The 20,455-nt window shown below is 37.4% G+C and overlaps 1 protein-coding gene across 5 annotated transcripts in view; it reads left to right on the plus strand.

The window, feature by feature from the left end:
* Positions 1–20,455, plus strand: part of NCKAP5 (NCK associated protein 5) — a 337,371-nt gene that overhangs the window by 240,241 nt on the left and 76,675 nt on the right. For all 5 annotated transcript variants that reach the window (XM_042877826.1, XM_042877827.1, XM_042877829.1 and 2 more), the window contains exons 8-10: positions 8,518–8,586; positions 13,379–13,417; positions 19,193–19,312. In XM_042877826.1, the coding sequence (XP_042733760.1) occupies positions 8,518–8,586; positions 13,379–13,417; positions 19,193–19,312 (228 nt within the window). The remainder of the gene's footprint in view (positions 1–8,517; positions 8,587–13,378; positions 13,418–19,192; positions 19,313–20,455) is intronic.

Genomic DNA, 20,455 nt, shown 5'->3' on the forward strand with positions numbered 1-20,455 from the left:
AGCTGTATTCTTTTGATGCTCTGTGTTAGATTAACCTTGGAGTTGAGTGCGCTACTCGGGAAGGTGTGGATAATTGGAATCACAGAAAATAGAAAACTGTGACTGTGTCAGTAACCTCGTGGTCAAAACTGCAAAGATTTGAAGGAGATGTTGTCTAAAGTTTTATATAATTCTAACGTTGTCCTTCTCATTGCTTGGAGTAGTGTCCCAAAAGCATATGAGTTTTGCTAAACATCTGATTTTTATTTTATTCAAAGAGAATTTGTATTTTGTCTTTAGTCAAGTGACTTTAAAAAAAAATGTTGCCATACATATTATTTTTGAAGTACCTAAAGCCCTGCAAATACTTGTACTGCACAAATATTTGTACATATATGTGTGTATACATATCAGTACAATTTTTAAGTCTCATCTGAATCTTCTGCAAAAAGTTCATTTTCAAATGAAAGCAAATATTTTATTTGAAAATGGTTTCACTTTTTTTTTTATCACCTTTCAATCTTGGGTCTGTAGGCAGTCAGAGGCTTGCAGCTGCTCTGTTAATTTCAAAGAATTAGAGCTTTCCCTGAACAATTTGGTCTTTCTGACAGGAAAAAACAAAAAAACAAACAAGCAAAAAAAAAAGAAACAAATGCAACTGAAGAAATATGATACGATTAATTAATTTAAGGGTTCTGAATAGAAAGCTATGTATGTGGTTAAATATCAGGTTAATATTAAACACCAAATGTCCTTCAGGATGAATCAAGTCCACACTACTTGCCTTTATCTACCTACAACAATTGTAAGAATCTGAGTTTCAGTTACAATTTCAGGCCCAAATACTTTTTTCATAGACCAGGGATTTTATTTTTAGTTCTTTGATGGAGGCAGTAACTGCCTGTTAATATTACATGGGGAAGCACTGTAAATCTGTTAGAGTGAGAGCCTCGGAGTTCTTCAGGGATGGCGTATTATAAATGGAGACAAATCACTTCAAACAAGAGGAAAGAAAAGATTGAGCAGCTGCCTCTGCTTCAGAGTTTGCAGGGGGAAAGATCACTAAGTGTAAATAGTTGAAAATTAGAAAATAAGCCACTTCTGTGACACACACTGTTCGTTGCATAAAATTTCACTCTTAGATCTCACGTTTGTGTGACGGCATTGTGGACTGTACCTTCATCCCCATGTACATGCTTCTAGGAAGGTGCCCCTAGGGAGGCATGGATGGGAAGGGTGAATGAGCTCCATCATTCCCCTTTCCTGACTTCCCAAGCCAACATTTCTGTATCACACAGCTTCCTGGGCTTGCGTGGCTGTGAGCAAGAATTATCTTGCCTGTGATTGACTCTTCATTATCATCAGCTGCTTCTCCTCAGGCAGGCCAGGAGCATTATTTTCACTAGGTGACTGCCTGGTCCTCTGCACAGATCACTGCCTTATGCCAAGGTGCTCTTAGTATGAATGATGGAATGGTTTGGGTTGGAAGGGACCTTAAAGATCATCTAGTTCCAAACTCCTGCTGTGGGCACAGTTGCTTTGTGCAGAGGATAAATGATAAAAAACAGGAGTCCTGCTTTTTCCCATGCTCATACTTCTGTCTTTTATCAAGTACATACACATTTTGCATCCTGTCATGGATACTATTTATATCTTAACTACAGGAAGTACATTCAGCTTTATGCTTCCCATTGGTTCTCAATTATATGTTTTTCTTCTTGTCCTCGAAAAATGTTTTGTCTGGGATCATTTGGAAGAGTTTTAGAAAAAAAAAAAAACATCCTTTATAATTCTACTGTTTATTCAAAGGTCTGTACTGACAATGCATCAGGTGTGACCATATTGTAAGTCTATTATAGTCTCAGTAAATAATGCTAGAATTTGCTGTTTGCTACAATTTGCATGCAAGTAAACAGACAAAGCTATTATTGATAGATCTGTTGGTAGCTTAGGTGTATATTTGCTGGAAGATAAGCCTGGGCTTACAATGCAGCCTGCTCTGCTAGAGCTGTACCTAACCTTCTCTTTAAAATGTCAACTCCAGACATTTCTGTGGTGTCAGAAAGGAAAATGCTGAAGGTTTTAAAGGCTTGTCATTCTTAAATACGTTAGAATCAAATGAAATATAAAAGACAAATATTACCATTCTTGAACCAGATAGAAATTTCCAGCAATAACTTCTTGAGGAAAAAAAAAAAAAAAAAAAAGCCTTAATAGATTTCACAGAAGAATTCACAGGAATATAAAGGGTCTGGTTTTTTTCATATATTTTAGGAGTCAGTTTCATCAGCAGTGTATGAATCACTTGGTTTAGTTTGTTTGATTCAGCTGCTGAAGTTCAGACATTCATCCAGCATAAGTAGATTTGAAGGATGAGCTTATAGTTATCCCCTTCTTACCAGAAGTTGGCTTCACCACTGAACACCTGTTGCCTCTTCTCATGGGAGGGGAGAGGAGGGAGCTTGATGCTGATGAGCCCTGACCAGGAGCCTGGGTCCAGCTCTTCCCGCATGTCTATAGAACAAAGGGCAAGTCCTATGTTTTAAGCTCTATCAGAATGAAATCCGTTGCTTTAAAGCAAATATAATTTCCAGTGTAAATTCATTTTTAAATACGTGAATCAGCTCATCAGTAATTTGTAAAACATCATACGTAGCTGCACAGACCTTGGGCTGCATTTTCTTAGAAACAGTTAAGTCAGGTTTTTGCATGGTGTTAAGTAGTTAGCTTTCTGATGTTAGATAAAAATATATTTTGATTTCTAGCATATGTTAAAAGAAAGTTACAGTGCTCTCTCTGAAGCTACAGCCCCGCTTGTTGGTAGCTCAGCTGTAATCTAACACAGCTTTTAAGATTGGGCGGCAGTTGTTCTAACCTCACTCTGTTTTTGTGTCATTTGAGAATTTAGAAGAAAATAACAAGGATTTCAAGTTCGAGAATAATCCCTAGTGGTACTGCCCAGAAAGGTTCAACGTGGCCTTCTGATAGACAGAATTATGATTAACCCTGTTCTCTATTTTTGTTATTTAAATTTGCATATGTGTTGCTTTCATCACTTCATTTGAATTGAGTTGAATGTTGGCTGGATATTTCAGATAAAATATGTCAAATTTTGTAAGTGTGGCTGAAGAGAAAAGACAGTTGTGTCATGCTGAAAGGAAATACGAAGGGAGATGCTCTGTGGTGCTCCAGTGTGGTTCTGCTGTGGTTCTGTGGAAAGGGTGAAGATGGAAACAGTGCCAGTGGGCTGTAAGGGGCATCTCGCATCTCACTGCTTGCAAGGAAGGATAATGGATAGAGGCCAGTGGAAATGGTTATGTGCTGCTGAGGATACATTAAGGCTGCTGTTCCTATCATTATGTTGATTTAAAAACAAAGGTATAATTTTCTGTACTTCTAGCCAATGTAATGGTGCTGTTGAGTTTTTATCTGGCAGTTTGTCTAATTGAAAAGGAAGTGTTATTACTGATAAATTTTCTGTATAGAACAGGCAAAATAATGCAGAATCTCCTGCAACTAATGATACAGAGTGGTTCAAGTGGTTAGCTGTTCTTAAAGTGGCAGCTTAGGAGAAAAAAGTCCCCTAAGGACCTATAGAAGTATTGCAGTAACTTTGCTACTGACTTTTACCAACAGGCTTTGGCATCTAATAGTTTGCTGTATGCAGCCATGACTACAGAAATATACAAAATCAGAGGCTGAAAGCATGAAAAAAACTGCTGAGCGCTTCTGAAGTGGTTGGACAGCTATTAATATACCGCATAGGACATGACAAATGAGTGTTTGTGTAAATCAATAAACCTTTCTGTAAATGCACTAATGGCTAAGTATGAATAACAAAGAACTGCACGTGGTAACCGCTCTTGTAACGTTCTGTCAGAGATTTTAAAGTTCACTGTCATAACTTATTTCCTCTTGACCTTTATTGATGGTACCTTCAAAGGACGTTGAGCTGCTAACTTGACACACAACCTTTAGACCTTCATCTCCTTTTCCCTCGTGCAAAGTAAATGCTTACTCTCCTTTCCTTTCTTCTCTCTTCCTTCCCCCATCCTTTCATGTTGTCTCAATGGTTGAATGAGGAAATCTGGTTTTGTGTGCTTCTTTTATTCGTGTCTTCTGGTAGAAAATGAAGTGGCGTAATTCATTTCATTGTGGTTATAAAAGTGCAAAGGACTGCTTCTTGAAGACTACCTAACAGGTACATGAAATAATTCATCACTTAAAGACCCCAATGTACCCATCGGGTCCTAATTCATAGCGCATTGGAACAGGTTAGACAACAAAATGTTGTTACTGTTCTCCTAGCTTAATAAATCAAGGGACATAAAGGTTAAGGCTAAGCTTTTTGAAAAACACTGTAGAGGAGCAAATCCAAATCTCATTTTCAAACATGTTGTAAGTATTTCAGTCCTTTTGAGAAGTGCACAGGAACGCCTTTTACAGGATGTTAAGTGAAAGCTGTCCTCTCAAGTGCCACTTGTAGCTGCAAGGCTAGGGGAGATCTGCTGTCTCGTGGCATTCTCAGACATGACAATGTGTCTGCCACTTCTTGTAAACACCACTAAGTGTTGAACAAATTATAGTTAGTAGGCAAAACCTGCTTTACGCCTCTAAACTAGTTAAAAGGGAAGAGGACAGAATGTAAATAATCATCTCTAAATGTCTGTATTGATATGAGCATATTTGTTATAAGCATGTTGATTTTCAGCTGTTTATAGTCTAGCATTATTTAGCTGAAAGGCGGTGCCACACCATTGGTGTGAGTGAGGATATCTTATGCTTTGAACGTATAAATTCAGAAAAAAACTGTGAGCTAGAAGGCAGCAAGGCACTTTTCAGCTCGGAGCCTACTGCTGATGAAGGCCTTTGGGGAGGCAGCAATTCCTGTTGTTTTGGGGGCTGTTAGCAGAGGGATTTGGTTTTTTTTCCTGTTAGGTAAAAAGCTGTAGTGTGTTCTGTTATTCATTATATCTGTTGTTCGTTCAGGATATGTTGGAGATTGTATTTGAGACTTCAAGTGAAGATGCTTTCAATAAGAGTTTGATGTTTATGTAATTGTACTGCTTGAATTTATGTTCCTTGTGTGTTGTGGTTAAGGTGACCTAGAGCTAATTATCATCACCATTTTACTCTTATAAAATTTTAATTGGCCTGCCCTTACTAATCCAGTATAGTAGCACCTTCTCAGAAACATGACAAAGGCTAAGGCTGCCTTCTGTCTCCTCATATCTTCTATAGCATCTAGAGCAACAGATCACTGTGAACCAAGGAGCTTCTTTCTGCCCTAAAGAAAAAATAGTTGATTTTAAGGAAATATTGTGTCATGTGAAAAGAAATACAGTTTTTCTTTGCGTCTGGTATGTGTCTGCATTCATGGAAAATAAACAGCAGATTAATATCGACTTCAGCAGGAGTGCACCTCACTGTATCAAGTGTACTGTCTGCCTGTTAGTCGTCTCAGATAAAATAGGAAATAAGTGGGAGTACAGTTGCAAATACAGGTGCAAACAGATGGAAATACAATTTCCTCAGCATTTGTGAAGGAAAGAGAAGTCTTTGCTGACCCACATCTTCATCTATGGGGCTTTTTTCCCTCCTGAGGAAAGGATTAAAATCAGAGTTGACAAAGACTCTTGTAAGAAAAGGCAACTTCTGTTTTATACAAAGTAATCTGAAGTTCTTACTGTCAAACTGATTTTGCATGAATTCACTCTCACTACTCAGAAGGCAGTTGTCTCTAATTAAGGCAGTTGAAAGCTGTCTGGCATCACGCAAATCTTGACTGAAATCTTTAAATTTCCAGTGTTTGGAGACACTTTGAGGAGGAATTTTTTTTTTCAAATTGGAACTAGGAAGCACCTCGGTTTCGACATTTGTAGGAGCCTTATGCCTGTAATGATCCAAAAGCCCCCCTGCAGTGTTTCATGTACTGGTAACTTATGCCACAGGTATTTTTGGCTGAAATGATCATACCCCAGGAAAACACATTGCTAGGAGATGAACGGTGTGCTCCTAAAGCAGTTTGCTAGTCTGCGTCTCAAGTAGTGTTTGTGAGGCTGAAGGAGAGAGGCATTTTATTTCCACATTTTATTTCCACGTGTAACACAAAATGTACATAAATTCCTAGTTGGTCGCTTTGCCTACAACTAGAAATCACCGTGGAATTCAGGTGGTATCTAAGAGGGTGCCTTGCTCAGTAATCCAGTTTTTTGCCGTTGTTGTTGGGTTATGGGTGGGAGAAGGGATTGCACAGGAGTCAGTACTTCCCTACCACTGCCTCTGGGTGCAGCAGCTTTCATGCTGTGAGAAGTGTAAGCTTCTGATTGTGGCTTGGCTTAGAAAAAGAGTGGCCTGAAAATGAAAATAAAATGGGATGGGGATTTTCTCCAAGGAGACCTACTTTGCCTGTCTGGCAGAGGATGCCAGAATGTGCAGCAGTGGAGGGCAGATCCCTCTGAGTGAGAACAAATAGGCTTACGATAACAAAACCCAGTGGTTTCTGTTAAATAAATGAAGATCTGGTTGAGGAGGCAGGAGTTTGAGACCACAAGTGCTATTAAACATTTTCTAAATGAATACTTTTGGGGGAATGTGGATTATTATCAAGTATTCAGTTGCAGTACAGAGTGATTTTGTGTATCAAGCCGTGGTTTTCTCTGATGCAGAGTCTTAAATAAAATTGATCAAGTGTTCCCTCCTAGTCCAGTCCTCATTACAAAAATGCCAAATAAGTGGGCATGATTTGCTCAGCAATCAAGAAGCACTGAAGTTGAGCTAACACTGGCTGCGTTAGATCCTTTCCCTACACTTTCAAAGCCATTGTTGTGAAAAGGGTTTTATTATACAGATGTTGCCACTATGGCTTGATAAGAGAAGAAACATACTGTTTATTTATAATGCTGTCAAGTTCAGGTTTCCTAATTTCCTTCGCAGTTAGGCTACCAAATAGCTCATTGAAATCAGAGATTCAGCTAACAATCCAAGCTGGATTAGCTTCCATTTTGAAACCTCACAGCATTCAAAGATTAAAAAAAAGGAGTAAGAGAAATAATTTCTCTGGGTATTTTGTATAGTGCCAGTGTATGTAGTAGTTCCTTCAGACATCTCTGTATGGAAGCAATCTGCCCCAACTATTTTCTGACTGTTCACACAGTATATTTTTATGCTAGTGAAAATGAAAATTCAAATAATTAAACTCTTAGGTACACCATGAATAAGTGAAAGTGCTGTGCAGACTAATCCTTTAATGGTTTCTTCAGAACAATAGGAAGTATTTATCTTGTATGACATTTTAAGGTGATAGTCATAGAGAAAACATCTGAAGATCTTTAAGTCACAGAAATAGATTTTTATGTAGCAATCATCTCTTTATTTTTATCAATCAATCTGCTGGAATGCATCTGTAAAAGCGAACTGATAACTGTATATGATGATGTCTTCAGTAGGGAGGACTGTTTACTTTCCAGCTTCTGATTTCTTACTGCTGCTTTTGCAGCTCTGCTTCTACTTTGCTATTTAATTCTGCATCTGTATTTTTTGCTCCATCATCTCACAGTGCTCCCTGCAGGATCACCCACAGATTTTTTATAGCCATGTGCTGAATCCATTGAGAGGAAGCATTGGGAAAATAATGGTGCCAGGTGTTTTACCACCTTTGTTAGCTTTGGCTGTAACTACAAGATAAAGCACTAATTCCACACGGTTGTTTATTTGCACATGTGAATAAACTCTATGCCCTTCTTTCTTACCTCCCTCTTATTCTTTACTCTCTCTCAATGTATTAAAAGATTGCGTACATTTACTCTTCCTTCCTAATCTTATTTTTATAATTTGTCTGCTTTTAGAATTCTTGTTAGTAACTCAATTTAGTGGACTTTGGGGATTTTATTTTGCTGAATCATTGACCTTTCTTAAAATAGAAGTGATAACTGTGCATCTTTCCATAGCATCTTTCCATACAGTGAATGACATTAAATTTTCCTCTCAAATTATAAATATTAACTAGAGTTATGGCTGTTGTATTGTATAACCACAGTTCTTTTGAAACAGCATTTGTTAAGCTTTTGTAGACTGACAGAACATTTAAAATGAAACAAGTAGTGTAAATTGTATAATAGTTGTAATTATCTGAATGCAGTGACTGTGGTGTTATGGTTATATGTCATGAAGTTATGCTTGGGAGACAAAGAGCTTTCTTGAGCCTTGTTTTAGCTTCTCGATCTTTGAAAGAAAATTAGTTGAAACTCATTCTGATGCAACTGTGTGTAGCTCACTTAAGAGATTTTCCTTTTTCAACACTGATAGTATTCCTAAATTCAAGTTCATAATATATAGAAAAATATGTTGATTTCTCATAATTTATGTACCAGATTCTGCCATTTTTATGTATGCACACAAAATCACGTGGTGTATTTTTAGTTTGAATCTTGAAGAATTGCACAAAGTAAGCACCCTAAGGTTTTTTTATGAACTGTTATGTTTTCAACATACCTGTTGATTAATCTATAGATTTATTTATTTATTGTTTTGCTGTAGGCAGAGAATTCAGCACTGGCTCTTGAAAATGAAAATCAGAGAGAACAGTATGAAAGATGTCTTGATGAGGTAAGGAATGTTCATACACTGTACTCCAGTGAGATTAGTTGAAATTAATTTCTCCCTCTCTTACAAGGTTGTCATTGTTTTGCTGTTTTCTAGTATTACCTCATTCTAAATGTTTCCAAGAACTTGTTTTTGTCACTTAGAAATACTCTTCTCCATGACCTCTGCTGTAAATCTTTTTTTTCTTCACACTTCACCAAAAGATCAGTATCCTGGTGACCAATATATTGAGCTTAGTTGGTATAACAGCTTTGCCAGCAAAGATGTTTCTGTGGAATTAAATTGTCAGATGGAGTCTCTTCTGCAGGGACGGTAAGTGATTCTAAGAGAAGAAAATGGTAATTTAGTTTTTGTGTGCTCTTGTTTTTCTGTAGTGTGGAACACAGGTACACAGGTGGTAGTGGCTTCTGCTGTCAGAAATTCCCCAGCCTTCCTCTGTAACAGGAATTCAGTCTCTGCTCCCTCCTGTGGTTACATGCATAGGTTTTTATACTGCTTTTGTTGTAGCCTACCTGTTGTGGCATTTATAGACTTGGCTTAGTGGACATGATGGAGATGGATTGATAGCTGAACAAGATGATCTTAGTGGTCTGTTCCAACCTTAATGATTCTGTGATTCTACTACGTGGTCCAGCTTCTGACCAATCTCCAAGTTACAGCTACATTATAGTTCACCCATCATTACTGCCTGAGCACTTAGCCTTCCAGAAATGTCTGGCTCAGGACATACAAGATTTTGGGTAGTATCTCCTATTGCTTACAGCTTTCTCAGTGATGCTTCCTCAGTCCTCTCATTTATCCTGAAACAAGTCTCTTCAGCATGGGTGAGAGCTTAAAACAAGTTCTAGGCTGTTAGCTGTTCAAAGAATTACTGAGTGGGAGTCATTTGCCTGTTCTACAATGGGAATTCATAGTAGTGTAAGTAGCTGGCTAACATGCAAACGAAACAGAACAAAAAAAACCTACAATGGTTTCTCAGCTCTGCAGGATCAATACAGCTGTGGTACAAGAAACCTCCAGTTTAGGTTGACTTTCATCAGTAAATTCACACTTTTACTAATGTTGCATATTTTCATCAGAAGACACTTCCCCGCTAGGCTGTGTGCTGTCTGCACTGTGTCTGTCTAACAGCTGCAGAACATTGGTCTGCCTTGGTCTGTGCCACTCCACTCAGTGCATCATTGGTAATTGGGATGAAATTACCACATACTTTTTTACATTAGTTCAAATTACAGAGCTTAAATTTATCTTGGACAAAGTCTGTATACATAATTCATTTTGTCCATCCAAAAAAACCCACTCCATATGTATTACAAGGACAGATGATATGTATTTAGTCTGCGTTTGCAGTTACATGATTAATTTCTGATCCACAGTTGTATTTTTTATATTCTGTTGCTGTTCAAAGAATGAGTAATTATATCAACTATGCTCTAAATTTTATTTTCAACATTAGGTTGGCTGCTTTCAGTTCTTCCGTATTATCACAGCTGTATCCATCTTCTCTCACCATGCCAACTTTTTCAGCACAGTTCTTCTTGTCACCTGTGGTTTTGTACTTCCATGCTGTATTATTTTTTATTATTATTTTTGTTCGCTTGTCTTCTCTTTCCTTTTTTTTTTTTTTTTTTGGTCTTATCTTTTGAATACAATGTCTTTTCTTGTCCTTTCCCATTGCTTGATATCACTTTTTCTCCCTCCCCTTGAGCACTCGGGTGTTTTGGCAGTGACACTAACCAGTATTGGTGTAGCTGGAACAGGCATGGACCTAATCCTTTCTGAGCACTGAGGTGACTTTGGAAACAAAAGAATATTTAATTATTGTAAATTCTCAGAGCCCCGAGATGGCATCCACCTGAGCACATTCCTTTGGTGGAGCTCCACAGGAAATTTTATTTCATTAAGGTAACAATAAAGAGAATTAGAGAGGAGACATAAAAGTAATTAGTGAATAACCCAGTCAGTAATTGTGAGAAACTTCGCTTCCACCTGGAGTCTTCTGAGCATGGCGTATGTGAAAAAGTTCTTTCCACACAAGGCTTCTTACTGGAGATTTCAAGAAAATAATTTATTTTTGTGCATGTTCTCATGAAAAAAGGAGTCCTTTGTCAATTTTAATAAACATTCACTGATTTGAAATTATTTTTTCATTTTTGCAGTGTATATATAAGCAACTTTAAAACAGTGTTTGGAGAATGTGTTATTGAAATGTTTCAGTGCTTAATAATTAAGAAAAGAGCTCATTTAATTACAGAAATACCTCACAAATATATCTTTCTGTCTCTGAAAAGTTTAAAACCAGGATTGTCGTCTTGTAGCTTTTGTGTGATGATAATCCTGATTTCTTATCCTGGAATTCAGCTCTCAGTGTATTGGCAAGTGGTAATGCCATGCTTATTCACATTATGGTGCCAGCTGAGGTTTCTGTCAAGCTTCACTATACTTATATGCAGGAAATTGTGCAGCTTATGTTGGGTAATATTTTTGCTGATGTTTTAAGAATTAAATCGTGGCATTATTGAATAGATATCCGTTTAGCTAATAAAAAATACAAAGTCATCTTAAAAATGCATTTTAAAGTTTGAATAAAATATAACACCATTCATTTTAGTATGGTTGAAATGTCTTTATGGGTATGAAAAAATACATTAAAGATAGAAGTGTAAAATCTCGGTACTTATAATAGGTATAACAGATGTTACACTAGAGTCTCATTTCTCTGATTCATTCTTTTATACTTTTTCTATTAAGACCACTTTATAACATGTATATGTAAACATAATTGTGTAAGAAAAAAGTGAATATGGATCTTTCATCTCTTTTATTGCAGTCCACAAAAACAAAAAAAATAACCCTCACCTAAAACTCTTGGCTATTAAGTTCAAAGGAAAGGCAGGCTGTGTTGAAGGCAAGCGGTGCCGTGTACTGCATAACAGCAGCTTAAGGAATCTCTATACTAGTCCTTGTTCTGCCTTCTCAGCTGCAGGAATCACAGGTCAAGTCATTTTGCAGCCTGTTAGTTACAGGGTTCGAGCCACAGTTCTGTCTCATGTTAGCGAGAATTTCACATATTCTCCATCTGAGACACCAGTCCTTCTGCCTTCTTTGACCTCAATTCCCTCAGTTTTTGGTAGTTGAGACTGTCAGTTCTGTAGCATTGGCTTATGTTGTTCATCTCCACAGTGTCTCTTGATACCTGTAAGTAAAAAGATTGCCAGTTTCTTTCCATCTAAGCACTAACCCTGTTGTACATCTAGCATGGCAGCTGCATTTGAAATGCAAAAGTAATGACTGCTAAATTAATTGTAGTTGCTGCAGAACATTTCAGTGGAGACTTCCCCCTGCTGCAAACCAATACAAACCTGAAAATACTTGAATAGTAATAGCAACACAGTTTGTCAGGTTGCTAGATACTAGAATGAAATAGCCTACTTTTGTAAAGAAACTGGCTACATATCTTTCTTATTGGGGTCTGTGGGAGCTATGGATCACGGGCAAGTACTTTCATTTAGGTACCTAACTTCATATACTCAAAGTTAGAAAATTTCTCCCCTATGCATTGGCAAGTTCAGTTTTTTCCCATTTGGAAGATTATGCCATTTACACTCCTCTGCTCAATATATAAAGGCATAGGAGTAATTGCGTAGGCAATTCTGTTGCAAGTGACTTGTACACACTTCAAAGAACCTTCCAGTTCTTCTAGGTACAGTAAATCCACGTCAGAAAGTGAAGAAATAATGTATTAGATATGGTTTGTTCAATTTTCAGGTAGAGCAAACATTGAAAGTACATTCCAGAAGGAACACTGTGGGATGTAGATTCTGAAGGCCCATACAGCAAGGGATGTGTTTTTTCAAAACTGTAACATATTTACTTCTGTTGCTTATTACTGTTCTAATATCAGTCTGTCTTCTGTTAAATCATGTACAGAGCAAATTTATGGGACTGCTGTTCCACAGGCTGCCTTAAGTTAGGGACCAGCTTGGAGAAAAAAACTGACACTAAGCAATTTTGTGAGAGTTTGAATTGAATGTAACTTCTGCTTCTAACAGAACGGAATCATTTCACGGAAGTGAATTAGTTTCAGCTCTTACACTGCATTAGAAATGTAATGCGCAAGTTAAACATCAACAGAAATCCTATTTTTGCCCTTCTTTCCATTCCGCCTCCTTCAGCCCCTCCATGCCTGCTGGTAAATATAAATTAGAAATGATACATAACATAAATAACTTCCAAAATTCCCTGTTGAATATATAGTTCTGCTAATCAATGGTGTGTAATGTCATTCAAGTCAATTAAATTGTGCAGTGTGAATGCCTTCCAACCACATTTTGATGACAGTAGGTACTTTAATTTTCTGTGGCACTTTATGGTCTCTGCTTGTCATGATAAATATACCATTTTGTCAATATTGAATCAAGAAACAATTAAACTTCATGAAAACATTCAGGACTCCTCAGCTGGTAAAAAGCAGCTCTAGTGAATGCAAGTCAATCCGTGCTGACCTACAACAGCTGTATATAAACCTGGGAAGTTTCAATCTTCTCCACAGAAGAGATGGCAGAAGTTAAACTAACATTGATAGTGTTGGTTTATAGTGAGTACTAGTACAGAAGTAATCACTTGCATGTAATATATTCTCACTAGTACTATGTGATGAAAATATTAGTAAATAATGAAAGTACTAGAATTGGTGGTGGTTTAGGCAGAAAGTGGAATGTAAAGCCACAGCAGAAGATAATACACATAAACTCATATGATCATATACTTAAACTATACTATCTGTTTCTTTCAGGTAGCTAATCAGGTTGTTCAGGCTCTACTTACTCAAAAGGTAAGTTGTGTTTGGGTATTTTGCTGTAACATAAAGTTCATTGGTCATTTGAGAGATACATATTTTATATAGGCTGTATTTTTTTAAACAATACTCACACGCTTAATTATCAGTCAGCCCCAAATTTAAGGAGTTTTTAGTCCAGGTGAATAAAAGTCCATGAAACCACACATTTTCAAGGCTTGATCATGTAGGAGCCATATACAGTTCTTGTTGGTTTCCTGTGCTGAGGCAAGAGAGTCAGAAAACTTCCCAGACTGTCACTTTTCCATTCCCTATGGAGCAACATGCTATGACTGTCCCACAGCTCGTTCCTGTGTGACATATAAATAAATAACTGTGCAAGTCAGCAGTTGGCACTCTCAGTCACATCCAACAGAAGGAAAGACTTCCTGGTGTGAGCCTGTGTGGAGGTTTGGATACTTGACTTGTGGGCTGGGGACCAGCAATAGAGATCATGTATTTTGTTTTTCAATGGGCTAACATTCCATTCTCCTGGATAAGCAAGGGAAATAGAGTCTGGACAAAACCCCTGCAGTGGTGCTGCTAATCTTTAAAAATGAAAAGCATCACTACAGCTTCTGTAAGGTCTATTCCAGATCATGTCTGAGCCTTCCATTCATGCTCCGGATTGTTGAATATGATGTTTGGTAGTTTCAGATGTAATGTAGTCCAAGGAGTAAAATTAAAAATGATTGTGGCAAAATGAAAATGTGTTCTTGGGGAAAAAAAAAAAAGAAAAAGATGGAATTCAAGAGAGAAAAGCGAGGTAATTACATATAAGCAGAAATAATTGGCTATCCATGGAGAATAGGGATTAACTGGTAGGGCAACAATTCTACAGAAAAAAATGTTTTTTAACTTGAGCACAATTACATGATGTCATTTTCTTGAGGTGGAAAAGGAAAAAAGAAACAAGGTATGAAGATTTATAATAAGCTATAAAGTCTGCAATATTCATGAAATGATTCTTTGTGCGATCTAGAACACTTGATGAATGCGCAATTATTAAAATGTTTTGGATCATTTAGCTTCAAAAAGACAAGTCTGAAAGGAACATAAATACAGTATTTTAGTGCAGATAATGCAAGGAACAATATAAACTGTTTTGTCTACATAGAATGACAGGAAAAGAAATAATGTTCTTAAAATGCAGCAAGAAACACCAAGCTAAGATAATGAAAATCTTCTACCACACACCTGAAAATTTTCCAGATGCAAATGTAGCAGTGTACTTGGGAAACAACTTTATGACCTTAAATGACCTTGACAAACCTAAGAGATATGCAGAGGTGCCTTAAGGGTGAGTGATTCAAGAATCTAGAAGCTGCAGTTACCAGTTAGGACTTCTGGAATCAGAAATCCAGAAGCAAAAGTGTTCCCTAAATCTCTTCACCCAAGAACTGTTGCTCCCACACATTAGGAATGAATGTAACACTGTTGGATGCCATGGCTTTTTGAAGCACAACAAAGCCTTTTGCTGTAGAAGAGGGATATTGCCACACAGCAATTAGGAGCGTTGTAACTTGAAGGTGGTCTGTGCAATGCACAGCATATGGACAAGTTTGCACTGCTGCTGTCTGTGCTGTATTATTCTGCCTGTGCTTCATATACACATATGCTGTATGGTCTATCATCAGAGGACTGCAGTCAACAGAGCTATTGCTGTAACACCTCTTGGAAACATAACTTCAGCTGTTTTTTAAAAATTCCAAATGTGTGTTTCAGCACAACTTAGCTGAAAACATAGGCATTTTCTGACATTAATAGACAAAAAACCTGATCCACAGTTTGTAATATAAAACTATATGCAAGTAATCATTTACCAGGTTAATCTCAGTATATTAGTCTCTAGTTTGGGAGTATCATGGATGTTTTCTGATGGAGGGAAGAGCTTACTAAGTCATTTTCCAAAGGCATCAGACAATTCATGCGTTCTCAGTAATGAAACTTCCCAAACTCATAGGAACCAAGGAGTTCATAGAACACAATCAAAACAGATTTCAATACATTTAATAAAGTGATTTAGTTATTATTGACGGGATTTAACAGCTGCTTACCTATTACTGAGTAATAACAGCTAATTTAATATCCATAGAATGAGGAGAGAAGGTACTCTTCTAAATGCTAATGAATATTAACTGTTACAGTGCTCCTGACACCATTCGTGCAAGTCATTTTATAAGTAAAGACAGGAGCACAATAGCCTACAATAAAATAGAAACCAGGCTGCTTACACCAGTACCAAATAGGTAGGTACTTCAATCCAAATAGTAACCAGTAAACAGATAAATCTGCTGTAGTGCAGCTAAGCAGTAAGACAGAGCCAGTCATGCCACAGTGAGATAACACACCTCTGGGGCATAGAGGGACATGAGGAAAAGCTAAGAGCTTTCAGCAAATGGAGAGGAGTGATTCTGCACAGTAACGCACACTGCGGAGGCTTTACTGTGAATTTGAAATTGTCCCTCAAGGACTAATTTTTGTTTAAATTAAGTACATGCTGTAACGTAACAAATAAAGCGCTGCATACTTGCCAGTATGTGGAAGGACTGTGATTCCACCGAGAGATTCTGGTGACACAAATTGAGTGAGCAAAGCTTGAGTGATTTATCAATGTCACTGAAACCTTGGAATGGAATTACGGTCTTAAATGTGCGCTTTTCAAGTTTATCGTTTGTTACAATACATATAGAATTTCTCTAATGCAGGAATCTTTTTTTTACTGAGACTTCATGGAGAAACTGTATTAAATTGAGGTTTGTGCTGAATTAGCCGCACAGCAAAGTTTCACAATTCAATGTACCAAAATTATATGGATTCTATGACTTACTAATAGAAAATTTTACCTCTGGGAAATTTAAGAAGTGATAAAAAAAAAAAACAAAACCAAATTGATGTGATACAAACCTGCATGCTCTGGTACTTATTGGAAGCATCTGTTCTTTCTCCTATCTCTTTCTACCTAAAGACTCCTCATATCACATGAAAGATACTGTATTTTTTATTTACATTTTCTTTAAGACCTGGATCAGCAGTTCAAAATTTGACTTACACCACTTAATGAAATAATCCCGTGATCTGTGTACCTGCTCTTGGTATATTATCTTACTAGAGGTATTGAGGTCAATGAGCATTTATTTTGGGTTCTGTAGGAAATATATTTCTCCTTTTTTATCAATAAAATAAAAAGGCATTGAATGAATTAAAGTATTAAAAAAGAAAAAGTGTATTTGGAGGAAGAGCATTTTGCAGAATGAGCCTGATGCTGGTAAGAATAAGGAGATGCTCAGTTACTGCTACAGTGGGAGCACAGGAACAAGTACCTCAAGTATCTTGGAGACTGCTGTAGTAACAGCTGCTCATTTTGCCCACAGGAGAGGGATGAGAAGTTTTAGACATTTGATAGTTGTATTAATTGGTAATTTTAGAACTTCAGCATTCTAAACTGAGACTTCATTTTACTGGAATACTGCTACTGTAATGTTCTTCATTTCTGCTCTGTACTATGAGTGGCATTACCACTTTATAGCATGTAGAGGGGTAATCTACTGTCTTATATTTCACATTTTACAGGAAGTCTAAAGCAGGAAACATAAATCTTAAGGATTTAACAGTGTAAAATAAGAAAGTTTTGAGCAAGGGCATTGCTAAGATTCAATTTTTTTCTACGTTGTCAGTTTTTGTGAATAATTTTTCCCTCTCAGTGCATTTAGTTGTGTTGAAAAGTTAAGCAATGCTGTAACAGCTAAGGCTTTGTTTTAAATTCTGTGATTATTTGTGAAAGGTAGATAATGATGGGTCTTGTTGCTCCTAGAGATTGCTTTGTGTGAGACCAGAGATAAGAGAGCTCTCGCTGACTAAATCAAAGCTTTAGATTTTTACAAAGCATCAAATTCAAAAGGGGGTTACCTTAGAAGGCTATAGCTATTTTACTTGGGCAGCCTGACAGCCACTTAAAACAAATATTAAGTTGAGAAACCATCAAGAGAAAATAACTGCATTCATCTAGTAGTATCATAAAACCTGATGCCCACTACAGGCATAAAAAAGCACTCAGAATTTTCTAAAAGTCTCAAGATGAGCCTACTTGGTTGTGCATTCACCTCTTGTAACCTCAGTGCTGGTTGCAGTGGAGGCATGAGCTACCTTAGCCAAGAATTTAGGCTACTTCTGACTACAGTTTCCTCCCCTGTTGTTTTCTCATGAGGTTATTATGTTGATAATGGTATCTACAGGATCCTGTATGAGGATCCAGAGGCCTCTTTCACTGCCTTAATGTGGTGAAAAGTAAAACCGGTTAGGCAATATCACAGGGCAGCAACTATTCTAAGTATAAAAGCATAAAGGGAAGCATTTTGGAGGTTTAAATAAAACTAGATAATGGCTGCAGCTTATTATTTTTGTATGTGATCTTAATTTGCAAATGATTCTTCCTGATTTATGAAGCTCCCATACCTTAAAGTAGACAGCTGCAGAAATTAGGTGGAAAGGCAATCACAGAATCACAGAATAGCCCAGGATGGAAGGGACCTCAAGGATCATGAATCTCCAACCCCCTGCCACATGCAGGGCCACCAACCTCCCCATTTAATACCAGACCAGGCTGCTCAGGGCCCCATCCAATCTGGCCTTGAGCACCTCCAGGGACGGGGCATCCCCAGCCTCTCTGGGCAGCCTGTTCCAGCACCTCACCACTCTCATAGTAAAGAACTTAATGTCAGGTTCAGCTTGCTCTCTCCTAAGCCTTCTTTCCAATAAAATCCTTTCTTCCTCACTGTGACCAGAAAAATTAAGTCCTATGTCGCCATTAAAAGGAAGGTAGATAATTTGCTGCATATGGAAGCCATTATTTTTTTTGTGATGAACCTGACATAGCTTTAACTAAAGGATCCACATCTTTCAGTTTTGGCAGTTATATCTTATGCTTTATGTTGCAAAAGTTTCACACCACCTCTGCTTCTAACGGCCTTTACACATTACCTCTGCTCTAGTGCCCTATCTTAAGATATTTCGGTGTCCCTTATTAGAAAGGGCAGGCAGGATTGTGTTCACGAGTATGTCTGGTGAGTCAACATCTCACTGTGGCCTAGCATCCTACAGTGACTAGTTACATGGAGGGAGATGCAGACCATCTGCAGCATAGCAGCCAGCATTGCTGACTTGGTTATTCCAGAAAAAGCAGATGTGGAATGAGACTTCAGAAGAGTACCTTGAAGGCATTGTGCCTCTTTAAACTTATTCCTGATGTGTTACAGCTGAAGCTTTTTCCTTAGCTTATGCTTACTACAGCATTCATATCTCAATTGCTGCATTGTGCTTTAAGTAGGATAAATTATATATATACTATAACAAAGTCCCTTTTTGTACTGACAGAAAACACCGAGAGGATGTATCATGTAACTATTATTTCTCATTACAAGATTTTTTTTATGTTACTGTGATTTATGTTATTGTGATGAAACAACCAGAAAAAATGAAGTAGCACGTTTTTCTGATTTTTACTATTTTAAAAGCTGTATACGTTACTTATGTATATCAAAGTTGATTTTCCATGCCTGTCAGTGTTCAGGAGGTGTTTGGACAATGTTCTCAGCAATAAGTTTTAATTTTTGGTTAGCCCTGACATCATCAAACAGTTGAATCTTTCTAAGTCCTTTCCAACTGAACTGTTCTAAATTCTTAATTTCCTCTTAGTATCTGACATGACACAGACTTTTTTAAGGAGTTTGTGTTACCTGCTTTCTAATCTTCCTGTTTTCCCTTGTTCTGTAGGATCTGAGGGAGGAATGTATAAAGCTGAAGACAAGAGTTTTTGATTTGGAACAACAGAATCGAACATTAAGTGTGCTTTTCCAGCAAAGAGTCAAACCAGCTTCTGACCTCCTCCTTCAGGTAGGAAATGTCCTTTGCAGAAGGGAAGCTATGAGTTCTATTTTTGTCCCAATTATAAAATGTTTCTCTTCTTTTTAAGGATATGTCAATAAGTAGAAAATGACAGCTGATAGGTTTAAAATACTAGAAGAATATCAGTAATCTGTAATATGATTGAAACTGAAGGCATGCACCAGTGAGCAATGGTTACATGTTATGTGCAAATGTGGAGAAAGGAGCACACCTGTGGAGTGACTTGTACAGTATTTCTTCAGTATGATAAATGGAATGATATGGGTTCATTATCCCTCTGCAGGGGAGAAACTTAGATTTCTTAACATTCTGCTTGATGGTGAACACTGTAATTTCCTGTGAGAAGACAGCCCATTTATTTAACTTTTGCCATATGAGTTACAAAGACTTAAGTATGTCTCCAAGTTTAGAGAGATTTTTATTTTTTAACCTTTTATGGGAGGGTATAGCTGAGGAACTGATTGGCCCATCTCCCACTCCTTTGCCACTCTGGAATAATAAGAGAGGCTTTAGTATCTCTTTCGATTTGGCAAAGTCCACTATTATGAATTAATCCATCTTTATGACATCCTTTTGCAGAAATGGAATTGCTGTGTATAAGTTCCAACAGATCGGACCATGAGCTAGAACTGTAAACAATGGCCAAGTGAAGTGTGCAGACTTCTAGCAGTGGGACAAATTCTGGTTTCATTAACATATGCTATTTATTATTAGAGAAAAATTCATGAATTTGAGGTGAAAAACTTGGATAATGTCAGCACACATTAATTCTCTGATGCTATGCATGTATATATCAAAGTAAAATTTAGCCCTTGCACTGTTGCTTGACAGCTGACATCTGTCAACTCTCATCACTTTGGGTTCTTTATTGAAAAAACATTCATCAGCTCACCAACTAGTGCGCAAAAGCAAGGAAGCCCCACAGTGAGATCAAATAGTTGTACTTAGCATGAAACTCAAAAACATAGGTAGAGAGATGCTGGGTCACCATCATAGGGATCTGGGTTCTTGCATTATCTGTGGATTCTTGATTTTGTGTTGATTTGGGTATTGCTAGGTCAGGACCTTCGTTCTTTTGTTTTCTTCTTTCCTGACCCCTGCTTGCTTTCTTGCTTGTTCATCCTTGAGAGG

This window comes from Lagopus leucura, unplaced genomic scaffold, assembly GCF_019238085.1.
Source record: "Lagopus leucura isolate 7727_CA_CO unplaced genomic scaffold, USGS_WTPT01 Super-Scaffold_100019, whole genome shotgun sequence".
NCBI lineage: Eukaryota > Metazoa > Chordata > Aves > Galliformes > Phasianidae > Lagopus > Lagopus leucura.